General features: G+C 45.7%; 1 protein-coding gene across 4 annotated transcripts in view; it reads left to right on the forward strand.

The window, feature by feature from the left end:
• The window catches only part of MYH16 (myosin heavy chain 16), a 1,042,471-nt gene that overhangs the window by 812,123 nt on the left and 207,363 nt on the right, over nucleotides 1-22,985 (forward strand). For all 4 annotated transcript variants that reach the window (XM_086930547.1, XM_086930548.1, XM_086930550.1 and 1 more), the window contains one exon: nucleotides 17,395-17,611. In XM_086930547.1, coding sequence (XP_086786673.1) covers nucleotides 17,395-17,611 — 217 coding nt within the window. The remainder of the gene's footprint in view (nucleotides 1-17,394; nucleotides 17,612-22,985) is intronic.

Raw genomic sequence — 22,985 nt, forward strand, 5'->3', positions numbered from 1 at the left:
CCCCTTCCACACGCCGTTGTTGTTCAACTACTTTCAGGGTGCTCCGGATGCCCAAGTTCCGGGACGAGCCACGGTGTAGGCCTTCAGGCTCAGGAAGGAGTAATTCGGGAGTCCGGCATCCGATTCAAAGTTTGAAAAAGGCCTTTCTGATCAGGAGAGTCTCAGCTACAAGAACCCGTCGTCAGAAACAGGATTTGTGCCAGGATAGACGAGGGAGCCGGCGAGGGTTTCGGGAGCGCTAAGCTCCTCCTAGTTTTATTTTTTTTTAAGAACTTGGGGTGCCCAAATGTATACAGAAAGTGGCTGTCATCTTTATTAACTAGTGCCTGCAAGTGTGGGGGTAGACCTCATAATTGTCCAGTAATATTCATGAGTATTTAAATTGAAATGCCTTACGATATTCCATCGGATCCGGGCTTGCTATCCCTCCCTGGTCTTTTTTCCTTTTCAGTTTTTTCCAGGCGATTGTTGTCCCCTTCGCAGCACAGATAAAGCTGTTTAATTCTCCTTTTAATTTTTTCAACCATTCTTCTTATATTCTAACGGTATAGCACTGAATATATATATATATATATATATATATATATATATATATATATATATATATATATATACAGAAACAGCAGTCTCTCACCACGTCGCCACCCAACAGACAGGAATAGGAAAGACCACGCAAGTCCCAATGTGTTCTCAGCAGATTTTATTGAAAAAGAGAGTTTACCAAATCTGACGCGTTTCGGGTGTCCGCCCTTGGTCACAGATCATATATATAAAATCCAAACCTGACGTTTTGGCGGTACAAAGCAGGCGCTGACTCCGTGGGGTCTAATTCAGGAAAAAGTTTTTATTTTACAAAAGTATAGATATGACGCGTTTCAACGGCTATACCGCCTTACTCACAATGCTCCTCCACCATTACCGGTATAAAGATCAACGGCTGTCGTGGGCGGTCCGAGAAGGGTAACCGGTATCCCAATAAGTTCGCTCCAACACACTTCCTGATAAGGATGATGCTCGGACACCCAGGTTGACTTGCAAGTGACGTTTATAGGCAAGAAGAAAAACGACGCGTTTCGCCATTACGGCTTGTTCACGCTCACGAGGAAGTGTGTTGGAGCGGATATATATATGTGTGAATTTAGGGACGATTGACATCTTGATTATGTTGGATTTTTCCATAACGGTTAGTGGAAGCCCACCCAAAACTTTGAGAAGCTTCCTTACTTCCCCCAGAATTCTGTGGATATTCACACTCGTTATTTTTTAAGGTCTTTTGATAGGTCTATACCGAGATACTTTATTTTTTCTTTCGCCAATAGATTTTTAGAATCACAGTTCCATTCCATGATATCGGATTTTGATTGATTCATTATATATCCTGAGACTTTTCTGAATTGGGCCATAACCTCGTCTATTGCTGGAGGTGAAGTCGCTAGCTTACTAGAAAATAACATCAGGTGATCAGCATACAGTGCCACATTTTTCTTCCAGCCTCAATATATAAACAATATTATCTCATGGTTTCCTCTTAATAAACAGACCAGTGGTTCTATATAAAGATTAAACAAAAAGGGGGATAGGGGACAGCCCTGACTCGTGCCTCTCTTAATTGATATTTTGTCTGTAAGGCTATCATTCACCAGGACCTTTGCTGAGGGTTTTTTATATATTAGTTCTAACTGTGCGTGACTGTTGGGGCTTCTACAACTCTTCTACTCTGCTTCCAGTGGCCGGGCTTGGCTCCGCCCCCCACCTCATTGTTGATTCTCTCACCTGGGCTGCCGTTGGATTTTGACCGGCCGGCCATGGCTCCGCCGGTCACGCCAACACTGCCCACTACAATCCCCAGAATCCCCTGGGGCTCGACGCCGCACCAGTGCGCGCCAGGAGGTGCTTAAAGCCCCGGCTGGGGCCTAGTCTTACTGTCTAACTGTGCATGACTGTGGGGGCTTCTACAACTCTTCTAGTCTGCTTCCAGTGGCCGGGCTTGGCTCCGCCCCCCACCTCATTGTTGATTCTCTCACCTGGGCTGCCTTCGGATTTTGACCGGCCGGGCTAGGCTTTGCCAGTCATGCCGCCAGTGCCTACTACAATCCCCAGGATCCCCTGGGGCTCTTTGCTGCACCAGTGCGCGCCAGGAGGCGCTTAAGGCCCCGGCTGGGGCCGAGTCTTACTGTCTAACTGTGCGTGACTGTGGGGACTTCTACAACTCTTCTAGTCTGCTTCCAGTGGCCGGGCTTGGCTCCGCCCCCTACCTCATTGTTGATTCTCTCACCTGGGCTGCCTTCGGATTTTGACGCCGCCACTGCCTACTACAATCCCCAGGATCCCCTGGGGCTCGACGCCGCACCAGTGCGCGCCAGGAGGCGCTTAAAGCCCCGGCTGGTCCCTCGTCCCGCGAGGACGCGCGCCGGGAGAAGCCTGGGACAAGGGCGGGACCGTTTGTGGCCGGATGAGGCCGGGCCGGGCCTACCCTCTTGGGTTTGTGTACTCGTGTCCCCCTAGATTGTCATCTGGTCCCGCATGCGATTGCTTTTTGATGCAGTAAGATTTAAAGCCACACAGCATTTATTGTGTAAAGACTGTTATCCTCTAGTGTTTTTCATTGAGGTGCATTTTGTGTGGTATCTGCTAGTAGCAGTCGATGATATAGCATTTGTGTATATATCTTTATTTGGTTTTTCTATTCCCCTACTCATAGTGGTAAAAATGGGGAAACGCAACCCCGCGTTGCTCGCTCCCGCCCCAAAGCTAAAAGCAGCTGCAAATTCCCAGCTTTCTAGCCTGACAGCAATAGATCGCATGCTGCAAAAAACTATTGGCATGGTGGCCAATGCCATAGAAAATACAGAGCGCCACCTCTCGCTCCCTGCTGGTTCCCTTCTCCCCTTGCCCTCCTCAAATGCATCGGCGTTTATTATAAACTCCCAGGACTCGATATTGGCGCCATCTTTTGCTGCTCTTCCATGGGTTGGCTACATCCCACTATCCCAAGATCTAGCCTCGATGAGGGGTAATGCATCTCCCGAGACTCTCTCTCCATCAGCAAGATTATCAATGACCCCCCCTATCTTTCAAAATGACGTTATCACATATTTTTCTTCCCAGGGAGTTATTTCTAATGACAATGGGTTCTGTGATACGTCATTAATTTTCAATTCGGCCACTGATTCACAGCTTAGTATAAGCAGTGATGGCCCATCTGTAACAACTAGAGGTTAGCTGGCTAGGCGAAAGTCTAGGCACAATACCAAGGAATGCCCAGCCGCAAAAACTTGTAAGGGGAATGTAGGTGGGACTAAATGTAAGAAAGTGGCTGCATAATGCAATAAAGCAGATGAATGTTAGTAGTAACGCAGTTGGCATTGTAACTACTAAAATTAACGACATAGGCTTACCAGCTGATGCACAATCATGGGAAAGAACGGAGACCCCCCTGGAGAAATCCCTCAATAATCCAGTAAGCAGTGGACTAACTAGCCACAATATTGCTCCGCTACCTAACATCAGCCCAAACGTAGTGTACCCTTTAAATTCTGCTAAAGAAACCTCACTCATTGTTCATATTGAGCAAATCATGAAGTCTTTCATACTACCAGTACTTGAGAGAATAAAAACTCTATCAGAACGACTGGATCGCTTTGAGCAAGGGACACTCAATAACTTTTTCTCTGTAAAGGCCTTAATTAAGCTTCAAGCTAAAAAACGTCCTATAATAGCCGCTCAGAAGAAAATTCCATCGATGGACCCCTTGCAGATGGTGAAACATGCTTCTTTAAATCAACAGGGTGCCCCAGGGCCCCCGACTGGAACTAAATCACCAGCGACAACAGTAAAAACAAAGGCCAGTAAGCCCACAAAACAACCATCGACTAAAGGGGACAAAAGAGTCAGCGAGAGTGCATCCACATGTAAACAGAAAGGGGACAGCACTGATGGTATTGTAGAGACACGGAGTAAAGATCTATCTCTAAAGCCTGAGTCAGCTCATAGTACTGAAACTTGTTTCTCTCATGTCAACTTGCCTACGGAGGTGGGCGCTAGTTATGCCATGTTGTTGCATAGGGCTTCTGAGGCCCTACACCTCATGCTCCCTACTGTGGCCATCAAAACTAACTTCCTGACGGAAGTGCTTGAGCAAGCAGCTACTTCTGCTGAGCCGCTGCTTCCCTACAACTAAGCACTCCTGTGGATAATAACGTGGCCCGATGCCATCGCCCAGCTCCTGGTGACCCCAGTTTTCTCTCCCAACACCCCACCCCTGAGAGCTTAGTTGTCCAAGCCTCTGTTTCCCCAACTGCCTTCCCTTCTGGACCACCGGCTAGGGAATTTAAGAAACTGGATCAGTTCGGAGAGAAGATTTTTTTTTTCGCCAGTTCTGCTTTGCGGTCTGTGAACATCGCATGCCTCTTGGGCCGTTATTTCCACTCTCAGAGGGATACAGTGGCGCAAGTGCTGCCTCAGTGTCCAAAGGAGGCCCAGATAGCTCTCTCTCAGCTTGTTGCAGAGGGGAGGTTCTACCTAGAGTGCTGAAGAAGAACAAGCGCGACTGGGCCTAAGTCAATCTTGTGGCCCTGGACTGGGCTCGAAGAGTTCGGTTTCCCGAGCTACTCAGTATGAGCATTGACCCTCCGATCAGACTGCCTCTTCAGGAGGATCTTCTATTGCAGAAGCAGGGGACGGTCCTCCACCCGAACCTGTCCAACCTCCACCTCTTTGCGTGGAGATTGAGCGGCAGCAGTTGATTCCTTTCAACTTGCCTCCAGAAGTTTGTGATGTCATTCAAGCAGCCATGTGTCCCTCCACTAAGGTGGTAAATGCCTGCAGGTGGAACAAATTTGTGGCATGGTGCACAGCAAAGGCTGTGGATCCCCTTTCTGCCCCTCTTTATGAGGTCCTTTTGTTCCTTCTCTCTTTAGCTCGGAACTTTTTTCATGACTCTGCATTATCGCTACCGCCATCCTGGAGCCAGGGCAGGGGAGGCTGGAAGCTCCATGCACTCCAAAGCCACTGCTTAGAAGCCTTTCCCACCTTGCAGAACCAGGTCATGAGGGAATAAAAGAAGGACCTCAGACACCAACTCTTCTGTAGACTTCTGGACCTGTGGATACTCTGCCAGGAATGACTGTTGTGCTGCTACAAGGACTGCCACTCTCCTGGACTGCTGCTCTAAAAGAACTATTGCCCTGCTCTGCTGACCTGCTCCCTTCTGCCCTCTTGCTTGGGGAAGAACAACTGGACCTGCAACTTTATCTTGAACCAAGGACCCCAGAGTTACTCAAAGAGTTAGTCTTTTGGCCTCTTGATCTGATCCTCAGGGACACAAAAGGCTAGCTGCTGCAACTTCGTGACCCCCAAGTGGTACCTCTTAGGTCCTGGATCTTTGGTGTGATTTATGGGCTCCTGAAGCTTTTTGACTTTGCTCGACCTCGAATTAGCTAGCTTTCACCGTAATTCAGTGTAAGCCACTGCCAGCCCGTCTCTTCGAACAGCAAACATTGATCGTCCACGGAGGACCTCCACCGTGAAGCTCCAGACAGCCCATATCCGAAGCCTAGCCTACTCTATGCATCATACTGACCACAAAATGCAACACTCTCCTTGTTCCCTGAGACCAACATGAACAGAACTCTTGGTACAAAACTAGAGAAGGTAAAACTTCAGCTGAAATAATCTGGGACTGTATCTGCCCTGAGCTCCATCGTGGTCTGCCTGAACCCTTGAATTTGGCCTGGTCCAGAACGACCAGATAGCCATGATTGGCGCATTATGCTTTCAAGTGCTATTTTCCAGGTTATTCTTTAGAAATTTGTACCTCTGGTTCTACTGATTGGATTTTTACTGTTTGACTGTTTGACATGTTGCACAAATACTTTACACTTTGCCTCTAAGTTAAGCTTAAATGCTGTGCGCCAAGCTAACAGGGGGTTAAGAATATGTTAAATTGACGTTTGCTTGTACCTCACCCTAACTAGGATTGTGGTTGCTGCTTGACCAGGGTTTACACCTCAGTCAACCAGTAAGGTTCACAGTCCTGGCTACCTATGCAGACAGGTGAATCCATGTCACTGATGGAGATGGTGGAAATTTAGTAGCAGTAAAAACGAATTCATAGAAGAGCAATATGAACCCTAAACAGTGGTGTCACTAGGGTTGGTGTCACCTGGTGCGGGTAACTCATGGTGTCACCCCCTCACAACTTACCACATGGACCTCCTCCGCTCCGAGTCTGCCAGTGGACACAATTGGCAATTAACGGGACCCTACAGAATCCTTAGTAACGTTTGTAAATTTAATTTGTCACATCCCTATTTGAGGGGAGAACGAAATCTATAATCATTGCTCCTGAGGAGGGAGCAGCCCTGCTAGCCCAGAGGAGACGGCTTCCCCCTCATTTCATGGCGAACCTGGCAGTTTAACCAGATTTAACTGGTGGATGTGTTTCTGCCAGGCAGCTCTCCATAATGGTGGAGCCGTGTGACAATGACACCGTAGTTGAGCCTCCTACCCAGTCTTGGACATCGGGGGGAGCTGCTCCTACAAGCTACTCCAAATAAAGGTTTCAGTTCAATAGCACATAAATGCCCAATAAAGGACAGCCGAATTTGCGCCTAGATGCATCAACCTTTTTAGGAAGTGCAAATGGTGCGATTCGCAAAAATCGGCCTTTTGCACTTCCTAAAATGGTTTTTGGGATGCATCAAGCATTTTTGGAAATTCGCTTTTTTTTGCGAGTTCCAAAAATGCGATTGCTTTTAAGGAATCGCAAATTTGCGATTCCTCAAATGCAATGCATCATTCTGAAAACATTTGCGATTCTCAAAATTGCAAATGCAAATTACCACGGAGTTGAACTTCGTGGTAATTTGAAAAACTGTTTAAAAACGCACAAAAATGCATTTTTAAACTGTTAAGTTACAGACACACATGTCCTTAGGACATGTGTGTATGTAACTTACATGTAAAAGTGCATTTCGTGGATGCAGGGGGGGGTCCTTTGGACCCCCCTCTCCACCCTTGAAAGGCTTTGTTGCATTCCGATTTCAAATTGCGAATTCGCAATTCCCATTCATTCCTATGGGCATTTCAGCCCATAGGAATGAATGGGAATTGCGAATTCGCAATTTGAAACTCGCAATTTTATTGCGATCCGGTAAAAATTGCGATTTTTACCGAATCTCAATAAAATAGAGAAATTAATGATGCATTGTCATTTGCGATTCCTTATTTGCGATTCCTTATTTTTCGCAAATAAGGAATCGCAAATGACAACGTTGATGCATCTAGGGGATAGGCCCTTCCCCCTTGCTGTACTGTGATGGGAGTGACAGAAGTAAATGTTCTGAAAAATGATAGCGCCACAGATTCACCCCTTGTTTTGTCTTCACATTTCAAATTACAGATGGCTGCCAGTGCCAGGTCCCATGATAGTGAATTTTACAGAACATTTTTCATTACATATTAAAATTGTATCAACTTTTTCAAAGCACAGCAAATAGTAGATGATGTCCTTAAAGAACATCAGGTTACCCACCCAGTCATATGTACCCATATACATTCTTTCAGAGAGCATCAAAAATAGACACAAGTAGTGAATCAGAGAGAGAACAAAGTAAAAGTGAGACCAGCCCCCACATGTATGTAGCTAGCAAGCGCAGTGAGCAACCACTACTAGGGGAGTTTGGGGAGTTGAACTTCTTCCCTCCCAAGAAAATTTGGGAGACAGAAAGGTCAAAAACAAAGCATTTTTCAACACATATTAGATTGATTTAAGGTTATAATGAGTTATTGACAGTAAAATGTATTCAGAAAGAGGCCGTGGGATATGCTTCTAATAGCAGAATGTCCCCAAATACGATAAAATGTGGAAGCACAAGCCATTTTTCTCCAAGCCATGGAGTTTCTGTCATCATTCAGCACTTCTCCCTTTTCCACAACAGCAGTTCAAACATGAATGGCTAAATATCCTAGTTTGCAAAAGTTTTCTAAATAATAATGGCTCAGCCATATTTGCCTCATAATGCAAGATCTGCAGCATGATGTGACCATTTCAACTAATACATTGTTTGTACCTCAAACGTATCAAAAGTTAAGAAAGAATGTGACTTGTGTTGCTGCGGAGTAGATGTTATATGTTAGGATTTTAACTTTTAAACTGCAAGTAACAAAAGGATCGCTCTGACAAAAGCAGTAGCCCACCACCCACTGGCCTATTTACATGATTATGTGCACTTTATTATCTGCATGGTACATGTTCTTTGCAGCAGGAACATTAACCCTCTGAGCTACATTTCCATGAGTCAAATCTTCCATTACACAAAATTCCGATCTCTCTCTAGGAAGAACATTAATCACCAGAGTCATCATGACATTTTTGCTGTTACCGAAAATTGCTGGTGGGCAGGGAGGAGGCACTGGTTATTAAGGCTGGCTGAACTTGGTTCCCCAGTTCCAAATTCAGCAGCTCCTCTGCCCATAGTGCCACATCCTCTCCCCCACTGAACAGCATACTGCAGTGCCCCACTGAGAAAAACTCAAGACTGCCTTCAACTACAACCCAATTGTTGCCACTGCGCTACAAACACCTGGATGAGGCTCAATTACGCACTAGGCAAGAAGAGCAATATGTGGCCTACAAAGCAAAAGTGACAGTATCCTAGAAAAAGCAAACAATCAAAGGGAATGCAAAATTTTGCAAACCATGTGAAATGTAAGCAGGAACAACATGGTTACCTTAACGCTTTTACACTCAGTGTTCAGAAATGAGTGCTTTTGCCTGAAATGTTAAGGACATGACTCGCGGCCCTGAATGGACCCATTTCAATGGCCATTGCTTATATCCTTACAAAACGTAAGCAGTATCCATGGTAAAAAAGACAATGTCTCTAGATGCAGAGCAGCAGTACAAATTTTGGTTTTTGAATACTCACATTGCAGTACCTCCAAGATTGGTGCACTAGTTCCAAGCCCAGTGAAAACAATGCCAAGACAACAAAAATAGCGCTTCACTGGCAAACTCTGTAAAAGTGGCGCTAAATGTATTTGGGTGAGAATAAAATCAATCTTGGCAGTTTGCTACCACTAGTCTGTCTTACTTTATTTAGTTATTTATTTTTCATATTTTTTAACTTTTATTCCCGATGCTGCACTTTGGAATTAAATGTCAGAAAAATACGACATTGATTTCCAGCAAGAACTACAACCCATTAAAGGCAGTGGGAAAAATAACAGCTCCAGGGACAGTCCAGAATCACCAAAGGAACTATGTAGAAAGCTGACATCGATCTCGCTGCTCACCTCAAAAGTCACAACCCATTTCAGACCAAAGAAATCATCTTTGAATTACATCCATGGCATGACCCACATTTGAAGTAAAACTGTGTGAAGACTGTGAACCAGTCTTACAAACTGCAAGTCGCTCCAGTCAGAAAGCTAACAGCGTGGAGAACTCAAAGGCAAATCAGCAGGGCATCCCTTTGGCACTCATGATGAACCCGCAAAAACTATCATCTGCGTCACTCACAAAGTAAAAAGAAGAGCAGCCTGGGTTATTATTGGTACATACCCCCATGCCGGTCCGGAGAAACTCACTGACTCACCTGCCCTGCTGTTAGATGAGGGGGGGTCTTTGTCGGTCACGGTGGCCTGCGCCCAGCTCTGCGCGCTGTATGCAGAGGAATACAATTACATTATGACGGACCCCAACCCAACGGGTGGTCAAGACGTGCCGCCTCTGATCCTCCTGCTGCAGGCCAGTCATGCGCACTTAGGGCCCAATGCGCAAATCAGAGAAGAAGAATTACATCATCCGCGATCTGCCTGCACGCGGGCGGCCGGCCTAAGAGGGGCGCTGACGCGGCGGAGGAGGAGACACCTCCTCCAGTCGTCCTGAGCAGAAAAGTTAGGTTGCGTTGCTGCAAGACAGTGCAACTGACCTTGCACGTACGTTGGGGTTGACACGTCATTAACTTTCACTGCAAGTCTGCACACTGTTGACAGCACACACTGCTGCTGACCGCCTTGGTGTCACCCCAGTGGGATGGTGACACCCGGTGCGGGCCGCACCCCCGCACACCCATAGTGACGCCGCTGACCCTAAATTACCTCTGGGAACGAGTGACCTTAAAATGGTTCAGAAGAAACAACGAGTCCTATCAGGTGCTCTATCTTAACGGACCACTGGATCTTCCAAACTCTTGGTGGTAAAATAATAGCTGCATTTCCAGGCTGTCTCAGTCATATCAGTAGCTGCCATAGTCTGCAGCACATTTACAATGAGGGAAACACCTCTAAGGGTTGTTTTTGAGCAGCAAGGTGCTCTTCCTACACAAAAACAATCCTGCCTGCAACACAGACACACTTGCACCAGCTCACAGAGAGAGAATGCACTATATGTTAGTAAATATGTCACATTCATTCTCTATCCATTTGATTGAGTGCAGCGCAGCAATTTGTCTTGTTGTATTGGGCTGCAAGAAATAATTATAAATCTGGTCCCTGGTATCAAGCTTTTTGGTGAGGACAACATATACAAGTGGTTTGAGACCTATGGGGTAGCCCTAGAGATGCACAAGGTTGCTAGGGAGGCTTGGGGATCCAGTCATTAGAGGCATATACCAACAGAGGGGATGGATTCTTTATTGGTCATGGGGAAGGGTAACAGTATGAAATACCCCTAATGAAGGCTGCCACTGTCAAACAAATATGGACTCATCCCTGAGAAGTGCAGCTTGAAGTTCAGGGACAGCCAGAAGTCTTGTTGGATTTTGTTGAGTATTTAAGTTATCGGATGGATGGGTGAGGGAGGTAAACACTTCTGAGGAACTGTACAATCTATTTTTCAGACAGCATATGTTCATCAATTGTTTTCCAGAGCTATCCCAACATCTCCATGGGAATCTCAGTATTCCTAGGGGGCTTGCCAAGGATGCAGACCGCAGGCTCATCACCAGGGTCCACAAGAAGGTATCTGGAGGTATCACCACGAGGATAGACAGGGACCCCACCAGACAAAAGGGGTGGGGGAGACAACAATAAAACCAAAGAGTTTTCAAAATCTTCCCAAAATAGTTCTCAGAGGAAGGATTGCCATTCCCAGCCTGACCAGAAGAGATGTGGTTATCCTGAGAAGGAATCCTCAGGACATTTTTTCCTCAAATGCTATGAGTGCTACAGATACAGGCTCATCGAAGGGGGTGTCGAAGGAGGTGTTCAAGAAGAAAGCAGCCCCCCTGGTGGGCATACACCGGGAGTGGCCGGTGTAGTGCTTGAGGAGGTTGCCCTGGTTAGTGTAAGGAAAAGTGCAAAGGTTACCCTAGTATCCCTGTGTGACAGAGATGGTACCCAATCCTCAATAACCTAGTAATATGAAGGGTATAGAAAGTCATTCACAATCAGTGTGCAGAGGGTGGAGGCTATGAGTAACACAGGTGACTACTGTCATGTGTCATCTTGTGGCCTCAGCAGGTGATTCCCAATGTAAACCACCCAGTTGTGGTAGCTGTCAACCATGAGAGAGATCACCCAGTGACTCTGGCTCACCCTGTATGTGGTTGGGGGTTCTCATGTGCTGTAAGGGTTGCAGTGAGAGCACCATGCCTGTGGATTGTCTCCTTGGTAATGACATGGAGCACACCATCTGGAAAGAGGTGGACCTCCGTTCTCATTTGGGGATGCTTGGGTGGGTGTACTTGGCCTCACAGTTTTTAGCAGCCTGAGAGTGGGGTCAAAAGGACCTGGAGACTGGAAAAATGGCCCAAGTTCCTGCTACAAAGAAGAAGGACAAGGAGTGTGCAAAATCTGCCCCTGCGATTCCCATGGCCTGGGAGGAAGCCTTAGTACCTACAGGTGAGTAGATTGCTGCTCTTAGGAACCCACCTGAGCTGGCCAGCAGTCAAGCTGAAGAGGGAGCAGCCTGGCCAAAATTCTGCAAATCCTAGAGCAAGTGTCCCACTCTTGAGGGCCTACAGTGACAGGCTGAGGTTCTGGCAGCTGGCAATACCTCTGGTGATCACCTGATCTATTGGGAGAAATATCTCCTGTATAGCGAAGATGAAGGTCCTGAGCATAGAGCAACCTGTGTGTTTGTGGTCTCCCAGTGCTACAGAACCTTCCTACTGGGTCTAGCTCATGACATACCCCCGGCAGAACATCTGAGGTAAGCGAAAACCTTTGCAAGGTTTGCATTTTGGTTACCCAATTTTAATTGTCACGGATGAGAATGTCGTGAGATGAACATTTTGCAGTTACTGTCCCACCTGCCAGTGAGAAGTCAGGGACAAAGCAGAAGGATACCCTGGTTCCCCTTCCTATCATTGGCACCCCCTTTGTGAGGGTGGGCATCAACTTTGCTTGGACCCTGGACTCCAAAATGCCCTAGGCAACAGGTTCATCGTGGACTTGGTGGACCATGACACTCAGTACTGGGAGGCCTCTAAAGACAGTGACTGCACTGACAGTGGCCAGGTCACTGATGGGGATCTTTCCTCAAATAGGTTTCCCCTATGAGGTGCTATCTAACTTAGGCACCAACTTCATCTCAACGTACATGAAGTCTTTGAGGGACGAGTGTGTGGTAACCTGTAAGTTCAGCACACTCTAACATACCCACACCATAAATGGTGAATTTAAGTGGCCTGTAGAAATATTCAACAAGACCCTCAAAGGCATGATTATGGGCCGAACCAAGCCTTTGAAATTTAAGTGGGATGTCCTCGACCTCTGCCTGTTGCTTGCTTAGAGGTTGGCGTCTCAGAAGTGAGTAAGGTTCAATCCCTTTGAATTTCTGTATGGCCACCAGGTCAGAGGGCTCTAAGCCTTGCGAAGAAGGGGTGGAACAAGCTCCCAAGAAACCTGTGTGGACCTGCCTTATCCCTGCTGCTGGCCACTAATGGAGTGAATCCTGGTCCCAAAGAAAGGCTCCCAGGCCTTGGCTGGCATCAATGGAAGCATCTGCAAGAAGAAAAGATGAAAATCTGAAAGTTTGGGGTCCTTGTGACTACGAACGGCCCTGTTTGCACTGAAACCCTGCTACCAGCAATGACCACCAATGCAAAGCTCCTGTGACAACCTGCAATGCTCACCCTGCACTTCGTGCTAGAGCAACAACAGCCTGTGATGAGCAACGACCGTCCATGATGCTCAACCTACTTTTTGCTATAAAAGCCTCCTCAGCACGGCTTCCTCCAACAAGAACAGAACACTTTGCTTTGGACTTGAGAAGGTAATTTTTCAGTAGGACTTGCCTGCTCCCAGGATCCAACACACACTCCATCTTCAACAGCCTAAATTTGTCACTTTAACTTTCCTCCAGCCTAGAACATCGCATTTGACCGCGAGCAGTGTTTTGTGATTTTTAGGTGTTTTTTTCACTAAAAACTATAAAATTGACTATCCCCCATTCTAGTAATTGGAATTTTGTTGTTCTGGTATTGTTTTGTTATTTACTCTATCTTTCTAAATTGGTTTGGGATTGTTCTTGTGTTGTGTTTTCACTATATTAGTGTTTGATTGCTGCATAGTTTATACATTGCCAGTAAGTTAAGCCTGACTGCGTTGTGCCAAGCTACCAGAGGCCGGCTAAGCACAGGATAAATTAGTGAATTTTTGTAGTTCATCCTGACACGGATTGTGGGGCATATTACCAAGCAATAGCGATAATTATCGCTATTGCTTGGTTAGAGACAAAAATTTACCGCTGAGCTGCGGCGATTTTTATCGCAGATAAAACTTGGTATTACCAAGGTTTATCGCAAATGCGATAAAAATCGGCCGCAATGCATGAATATCGCTGAAAAGTCAGCGATATTCATGCATTACCGAGCTAATGCTCTTAGTCATGTTATCCACCTCCCATTGGATAACATGGCTAAGAACTGCTCAGGGCAGGTGTTAGCTTTTGGATATATTCGCGCTTAACACGAATATCTCCAAAAGTTGGTAATAGGAGATAGCGATGTTAGCAACTGTTTCCAGTCTCTAACATCTTGGCACGCCCACTTTGCATTTCATTAGTGATAAATATCACTGACATGCAAAGTGGGGCCCAAGATGGTCGCTATCTCCTAAAAGCTGTCGCTAACTGGTGTTAGCGACAGCTAGGTAATAGGGAGATAATTTTATCTCCGCTTTCTTGGCTTTTAAAGCCAAAAAAGCAGAGATAAACCCCCTTAATAATATGCCCCTGTGTTTGTTAACTGAGTGGGACTTCCAGTCCCTCAACTAATAACCCAATTTCTTACATGTTTGGCATAAGTGCACTTTATTCATTACTAGCAGCCCGTCCCAACGTTGTCCCGGTATGAATTGCTGCCGGCCAGTAGTATATTGTTTTGTAGGATTTCGTTTTGATAGCATTTCCTATCTGTGACAGGCCTGTGAAATGCTCCGATTCACAGGGCACTGCTGATGCACTTAAGAGTGCACGTTCAGTAGTGTGTGAACTCGAGTTTCCCTACTTTATTTTCCCTTGCAATATTATATAGCGCAAACTCGACAACATGGCATGAGCACAATTTACATTACAGAAGAACACATTCCTTTGTGGTAGGCACGGGCAGACAAAGCAATTTGCCTGGAATCACAGGATGTTGAGCAGATGCCGAGATTCGAATGTAGCTCCCCAGCTCTAAAGTTCGCAATTCTAGAACTTGTGGCAGGAGGTGTGTCTAAAAGTGTATGTCGGTGCTGGCCATCAATGAGAGAGACCTGTGCATTTTTCAATTTGGTGGTGAAAAAATATGAGTATGTTGCTGGAGATGTGGGCCACCGTGCCACCAATGTACTTACTGGAGGAGGGTAAACACCCATTATTCCGCAACTTTCTTTCCGCATACCATCACTCCGCATACTTTCATTACGAAAGTACCATGACTCCACAATGCCATTATAATGCGTGGCATTACCTTTTATATGCTTTTACCACGCATACATTTAGAACGAAATTCGTTGTAAACGCATGAATGGTAAAAGCATGTTTTATTTTTAATGTTTGGATAAGGTAAGTATGGGTATAGGAGTATATGTTTTGGGGTACTTAGGTATATGCTTTGGGGTGTTTGGCTATTTTAAGGGTTCAGATATAGTTTTGGGTTATGGGGTACAGGGGTAGTTTTAGAGTTTAGGGATGTAATGTAAATGTAAATGTGTGTGTCTTGTAAAGCGCACTGCTACCCGGAGGCGTCCTGGCACTATAGACCGCTGGGGAACCCGTCCTGGCTTTCCCTGTGAGATGTTCCCTCCTGGGTATCTCCAAGGTGAAACCAGGCATCCTCGGCGTTTGTGGGGGGCCGTTGCGGAGATGAGGCAAGCTAATGCCCAGAGTTGCCGAGTGTGATCCCTGGTTAGAGTAGGCACGAGGCGAGAATTATCGAGTCCGCTGACCCTGGTTCACGACCCTGCCGCGTCGGGAATTGAACCCTGGTCCCGGGCCGTCCTCTGCTTCCGGGTCTGCTGCCTCTAACCAGTGAGCCACACCACTCCACAGGGATAGGTATGTTTTTTGGGGTACAGAGGTATTTTTAGGGTTCAGGGCTAGGTTTGGGTTTTGGGGTATGGGGTATTTTTAGGGTTCAGGGGTAGGTTTGGGTTTTGAGGTACAGGGTTATTTTTAGGGTTCAGGGCTAGCTTTGGGTTTTGGGGTACAGGGGTGTTTTTAGGCATCAGGGGTAGGTTTGGGTTTTGGGGTACAGGGGTATTTTAAGGGTTCAGGGCTAGGTTTGGGTTTTGGGGTACAGGGGTATTTTAGGGTTCAGGGGTAGGTTTGGGTTTTGGGGTACAGTGGTATTTTTAGGGTTCAGGGCTAGGTTAGGGTTTTGGGGTACAGGGGTATTTTTAGGGTTTAGGGAATAGGTTTGGGTTTTGGGGTACAGGGTATATTTATAGGGTTAAGATGGGTTAGTGTTTAAGGGTGTTGGGGTATTTTAAGGAGTAAGGGTGGGTTATGATTATGGGGTGATTATGGGGTGGGATTAGCACACAATATGCGACATGGCATGAAGGGCGGAACGTACCACACACCCCCAGCGTTTGTCATGCCCCCAGCACATGTCGACAGCACAACGCAGACACGCCCACAAGGGACTACTTTGCTGGCACGGTTCTTTTACCTTTTAAATGTATATGGTGGGCATCTGCATAGCCTATGTCCTTCTGCTGCAACTGCCCTTTCCAACACTGTATTGGGTGTTGTGATTGGTGCTGTGGTTCCTGAGATTACCCGCCTCAAAGGTTTGGGCTCTCTCTTTATTATATTAGTATAGATATAGATTTTAACACAGCATAACATATAAATTAAACAGTTGTTTGCATACTTGATGTAACTCTTATTCCAGGGAACACAGAATTAGCCTGCAAATGATATTAGAAAAAGCTTTACAAAAAGACACTTTTAGTGATCAAATAGTGGTAAAAATGCCACCAGCATACACATTTTTAGGTGGTGCAAGGGCCAGATTTTCTCTACACTGAAAAAAAAAATCTATGCTGAAAAGGGAAAACAAACTACGGCTACAGGTTGTCCGTGCTGTGCACAAACTATATCATTTGGTGTAAGGTAATCTGATTACATTTGGAAATCTATACCTTGCCTTAGGGTTTAATATATCACTAAAAGTGACCAGTCTGCACAGATGGTAGATTGAAGACTATGGGGCAGATTTATGTTAACTGGCACATCCCTCGGGATGCGCCAGTTAACATGCGCCACAGTGCGCCACAGCTACGCCACCCATGGTGCGCCGCATTTATGATGCGGCGCACCATGGGGCAAAAACGGCACAGATGCGTCACGCATCTGTGCCGTAAAAGTGACGCATTGCTGGAGTTGCGTCGCAAGCGCGACGCAGCTCCAGCAATGCTCTGGGGGGGCCTTTTCTTTCAATGCTGCCTCAAGCCTTACGCCTGCTTCAAGCAGGCGCAGGGTTTTGACGCAGCATTGCCCTGAAAGTGACTGAGTGAAATCTCATAGAATTCACTCAGCCACTTTCAGGAGGCGTTCCTGCGCAGGAACGCCCCCCCCTGCGCAGGAACGCCTCCTCATGGCGCAGTGCTGTACAACGTGACGCATCTCCTAGATGCGTCACGTTGTAAATAGGGCGCAGGGATGCACCACGTTTCCGCGCCGTTGCGTCACGCAACTGCGGCGTAAACGTGGCGCAAGCCCTTCATAAATCTGCCCCTATATTTCCTAATATGTCTCTGAATATGTTGTTTTTTAACTGTGTAGCAATTGATATTCTACCAATATGCATGTATGTGCATAAAATGACAACACAACGAGAAGTAATGGTGCAAAAACGAATAATCTGACATTTGATTTTACAGAATATAACGTAAATGACTGTGATCTTGCCAATCAATATATGCACATTGAAAATAATTTTGCATCCAATTTAGGCCAACGCCGCAGCAGTAGTTTTAGACAAGAAACAAAGAATGATTGACAAGCAAATCCAAGAATGGCGCCAGAAGTTTGAAGATATACATGGCGAGCTTGATGCATCTCAGAAGGAATGTCGCCTGTATGCCACTGACCTGTTCAAGCTTAAAAGTGCCTTTGAGGAGACTAATGAACAGCTAGATTCACTCAGGCGAGAAAATAAGGCTCTTCAAGGTAAATTCCTGTTTTTTGTGTAACCATTGACCAATTAAGTGGTAGTGTCATCAGCAGGGACGGTAGGGACTGTCAGTGAGTGAGTACTCAAAGAGAGAACGACTCCACAACGTTCAGTTTGGAGTTCAGATGAAAACTAATTTTTCTTGTTTCTTTTTATGTACATCAGAATTTGGTATTGTGGGGATTAATAGTTTCAAGGCTTTTAAAGTGGACAGTGGGACCTAAATTCGCAGAAAGTCAATTGTGTTGCTCATTACTGCGCACAACTTGCATCTTTTGTTGTCTGTGGTCAGATATGCTCTTCACAGCATGATTCTAACTAATTATTTAATATTTCGATAGACAGACTAACAAGGAAAATGTAAAAACTCGAAGGTCGAAAAACACTTTCGGTCACAACAAATAATTACCAGGAAAATTCCAAAACTCGAAGGTAGAAAGACACTTACAGTTACAACAATTAATTTCCTACCATTCTGATAAAATAGAACTGATAAAACTCTTTTGAAATATTCGTTTTGTCTATGGAAGGTATGAATCAAGGAGTTTTTTTATTATAAAGAAATTTGAATTTAAAAATTAAGGTAATAAAAAGTCACTGAACTGTAAATTTTCCATGAAATAACAAAAGGGGTTGTCTCCACTTCCTAAGTAGTACAGGCTGTACAGTCCTTTATAGTGCATAGTGCAGCATGAGGTTATGTGTCATCTCTACAGAGTCTCCATCTATACAGATCTCTAAAACTTAATTTGTAAAGTAAATAAATTAAAAACAAACACGTGTCTTGGCCCAAAAACTTTCCATTCCTATGCCGCCCACAGCCATTCGGGTGTCGGGCACTATATAATTAAGTTTCAGTTCTGGTTTGACCTGGCAACAACATGTATGTTGATAAACAGGGCAGGGGAAATAGGAGGGTGAATTTAAAAAAATGAAAAACCCGACTGTTATTTTTTGCTACTTCGGAGCTAAACCAATATTGCTGCACTGCTCCGCAGGTAAACAATGGTTCACCACCGTTGCTTTTAGATGCAGCTGGAGGGGGGTCGGAGGAGCAAGGAGGCAATGTATTTAACTTTATCAATCGATAAATCAGGATTTAGCGCTGCGAATCACCTAATAAAGTATTCAGGTGCTTGCAGGTCCTATGTAGAGAGTGTTGCCATAGTCTAATCGGCTGGTGATGAGGGCCTATGTCACGGTGCATCTTGTGTGCAGGAATAGCCACTTAAAGATCTTACATAGCATGTGCAGAGGGAGGCAGGAGGTGGAGGAGATGGCGTATATCTGTGATGTCATGCTTATCTTGTTATCTCTGATGATATCATGGTTTCTGGCATGGTTGGCTGGTGTGGGTGCGGGGCCTAGGTCTGCTGGCCACCACAAGTCATTCCATGGGTGCTGTTGTTGCCGAAGATCAGTACTTTAATCTTGTCCGTCTTCAGATTCAGGCAGTTGTTCTTCATCCAGTCGGTAACGCTTGTCATGCTTCTGTGGAATTTGTTCCTGTTGGTTGGGTCTTCGATAAGTGAGAGGATCAGGCGGGTGTGGTCTACGTCTGGGTAGTGTATTATGTTGATCATTTCATTACAGGTTCAAAGATAAGCATAAAATCAACAATTGATAGGCAAGATGGCTATTTTATGGACTGTAAACGCATTGGGAGCCAAAGTGGGGAAATCTTTTTTGCGAGGGTACTATTATTTATCAAGATGTACCTCTTTCTCTTTTCCTTATATCAATAGTTAATTGTGGGAGTCATTACATATATCATACCTAAGTGGTCTATTACTCAAGGTTACCTTTCGCATCATCAAATACATTTAAAACACTACTAAAATCATATTATAATATTATCCCCAGGTACTTAATTGGTATTTACCTATATATCATTTCATAAAGTGCCTATTTAAAGTGTCTGGTGCACACCAGATGCAAAGTGAGTAAAAATCCTTGACGTAACACTACATTAGATGTATAGAATTGGAAATCATAAATGTGTATGTAGATCTTCCTCATTATTAAGACCTGATGACATCTTCGTATTAAGCTAAATGATGTATTTAGATTCCAAACAGCGTAAAACCTTCTCTCTGTCTCTACCTCTCTTACTTTTGGGTACTGCATCCTTAACAAAATATCAAAGCATCATATCATTTCTATTACTCCTCAAAATGCCTGGCAACTGGTTAATTTTGTCCTTTTTCTAGCTCGGTTTTATATGTTGAAAGATTCTCTCATGTACCTGTAGTGCTACACTTCCAACAAATAATATGTTGCAGGGACATGTAAGTACATGTACCGCATAATCTGTTTTGCAAGTATATTGCACCTTGATCCTCCTTTGCCTTTTGTAAAGGTATCACATACTCTTTTGTGTTTGTTCCATTTTGACATGCCTTACAATACTACATTTCCTGAATTTCAGATTATTGCTCATCCATGTGATTTTCTTCACATTCTCAGGGTTGCTCTTTACTAGATAGTCCCTCATAAACTTAGCTCTTCTGAATGCAAATTCTGGCTTTTTTGGATCTAGTTTACCAATAACTGGATGATTTTTTGTGAGATGCCAATTTTTCCTTAGAATCTTACAGATTGCTCCTTGTTTGTTATATGTTGTGATCATTCTGAAGTTAGAGCCCATCTTATTCTTTTTGTTATCATTGTTCTTATAAGGTAAATGCTCCATTGAGATCAGTCAAGCTTTCATTGTGGCATTTTCTAAAAGGTCTTTAGAGTAACCCCTCTCTCTTGAAATCTTTTGGGGAGCTGGTCTAGAGCTTTCTTCTTGTTCGCTGCAATTTCTCCTCATTCTCAGACTTTCCCTGTAGGGGGATACTCTTTACATGGGTTTGCAGGTGAAAATTGCTGGCATGCAGTAAAGAATTGCCAGATGTCAGTTTCCTAAACAGTTTTGTTTCCAACTTCTCATTCTTCACAAAAATTGTAAGGTACAAGAAGTCAAATTGATGTTTGCTGATTGAACTAGTGTGAGAAAGTGCCATCTTTCTTGCATTGGTATGCCCCCACTTTTTTCTGAACTGCTGATGTGTTTTGACTGAGTGTGCCCTGGGCCCCTGCAAACCAGGTACCCAGTGTTCCTTCCCTAAAACTGTATTGAAACTAATACCCAATTGGCATCTCTGACCACCTATCAGCCCCTAGTAAATGGTACCCTAGGTACCCAGTGCATGGTGACCAGAGAAGACCCCTAAGGGCTGCAGCACTTATTGTGCCACCCTTAGGGGCCCTGTACTCTGACACCCACACCCTCTTTTGTAGGCTGAGTGTCTAGGTGCAGAACTAACCAGAGAGTTGACATGGCCCACATCTCTGTGTGCCATGCCCACAAACCCACTGCCCTGGCATACCTAAGTCACCCCTCTAGCTGGGTGCCCTATCTCAGCGGTGTGGGCACAGTTGCATGAGCCCTGTGCCCCTACTGTACCCAGGGCCATTCCTGGGCACTGTAAGTGCAGTGCTGCCATTAAGAGTATATGGTGCTGGGAGGTCGTCATTACGAACTCCACAGCACCATAATGGCTGCACTGAAGACTGAGAAGTTTGGTATCAAACTTCTCAGCACATTAAACCTCCACTACGTCAGGAAGGGGGGTGCCAGCCTGTGACAACCCCACCCCGCAGGTGGGGGAGACGAGGTGAAGCACGACCCCGGGGTCCAGCCATCTTGAAGATGGGGGGCCCTGCCCAATCACAACTAGGCTCCTTCCCCCTCCCACCGGAGAGGAGCAGGCTAGGGGGTGTACCCACCCCAGGACAGGGACTTATTGGTCCCTGCCCTTGCCCTACCTGTAACGCCCCTAAATTCAGTATTTAGAGGCTCCATGAACCCTCCTTCCTCAGATCCAGATAATAAAAGAAGGAAGAAGATCAAGAAGAAGACCCGCGATGCAGCTGCTAACAACAGGACAACACCAATTGACTTGGCCCCAGCCCTACCGGCCTGTCGATCCTGGAACCTGCCCCTGCATAATCCCGGCGACTCCTGCGGACAGCAACCTTGGGACACCCTGAGGACCTGCCTGCCTTGACCTTACTAAAGACTGGGACTCCCTTAAGCAGAGGCTCTGCTCAACAATCATACCCCTGGTGCCAGCCAGAAAGCTCCCGACCAACCCACTCTGCACCCGCCGAGCCTGGCCCGTGCCCGAGTAATCCAACACCATGAGGACGTCCCCCCAGCGACTGGGACCCGAGGTCCAGTGCCCAAACACCCTCCTCAACGACCCCGACGACTCCTGCCACCTCAGGAGAAAGGACACCTCCGCGACCAGCAGGCGGTAAGATTTCCTGGCCTCAAAAGGCACCCCTGCACCCGGCGCCCCATGGCCCCTGTGCCCAACTTCTGGGTGCCTACCTATCCTCCAAGATCCCAACTTACCCCTCGAAGTGTTGGTCATTCCAGAAGGTCCTCCGCCCCGAGCCTGCAGCCTTTGTTCCCTTTCCAAACCATCATTGAAGAGCATTGCGCACCCGACGGCTCAAAAGCACCCTGCACCCAGCCGCCCGAGTACCCCTGGCAGTGCAACCTGTACCCTATCCTACTTTCCCATTTGCCCTGAGCAAGTGACCAGGAGCCCAGCTCCCACAGCTGCGTGGCCTGCTAGCCAGCCGCCACCAACCGAAGGCCCCCTGCCTCTCATTGTATAACATTGAGCCCAACTACCTCTGCACCCGGCCGACCCTGTGCCGCTGCGGGTGTACCAACTGTACCTACCTGACCCTGGGGGACCCCTGAGTCTATGCACAGAACCTAAACTGAACCAGTCGAGTACTCACCTGAAAACCGATAACTCACTTTCCTGCCATAGGATAACATTGACTGGTTTGAGTCGAAAAATCTTCCAAGTGTGAAGTTTTGAAACTCTAAAATATTCCTATAAAATCAGCTGAGTAACAAATTTTGAAATACTCACCTGGAATCAGGAGAGGAGCCAGTACTGTACCTTTCAGCCCAGTACTGACCTGCAAAAGTAATTTTAACCGGACTTACCCATAACTGAATTTTCTTCTATAGGAAACCACTGACTGTTTTGCTCTGAAAATTCTTCTGTCTACTTTTGAAAATTACAAATATTCCTTAAAAATCGTACCCACTACTGAAACGTAATTGCTTACCTGTCTTAGATAGAGTTCCCAGTGCTGGACCTAGGAGCCCAGTACTGGATTACAAAAGTAACAAGAACGTACTTTACCTGTGACTTGAATTTCCTGCCATAGGATAACATTGCCAGTTTTTCACTGAAAAGTTTCTGTCAACTTTGAAAATACCTTTTTATTCCTTAAAAATCATTGCAATAACCAAAACGTTTTTACTAAACTTTTCAGCTTAGACCCCAGGACTGA

Source organism: Lissotriton vulgaris, chromosome 7 (genome assembly GCF_964263255.1).
Source record: "Lissotriton vulgaris chromosome 7, aLisVul1.2, whole genome shotgun sequence".
In the NCBI taxonomy this organism is placed as follows: Eukaryota; Metazoa; Chordata; class Amphibia; order Caudata; family Salamandridae; genus Lissotriton; species Lissotriton vulgaris.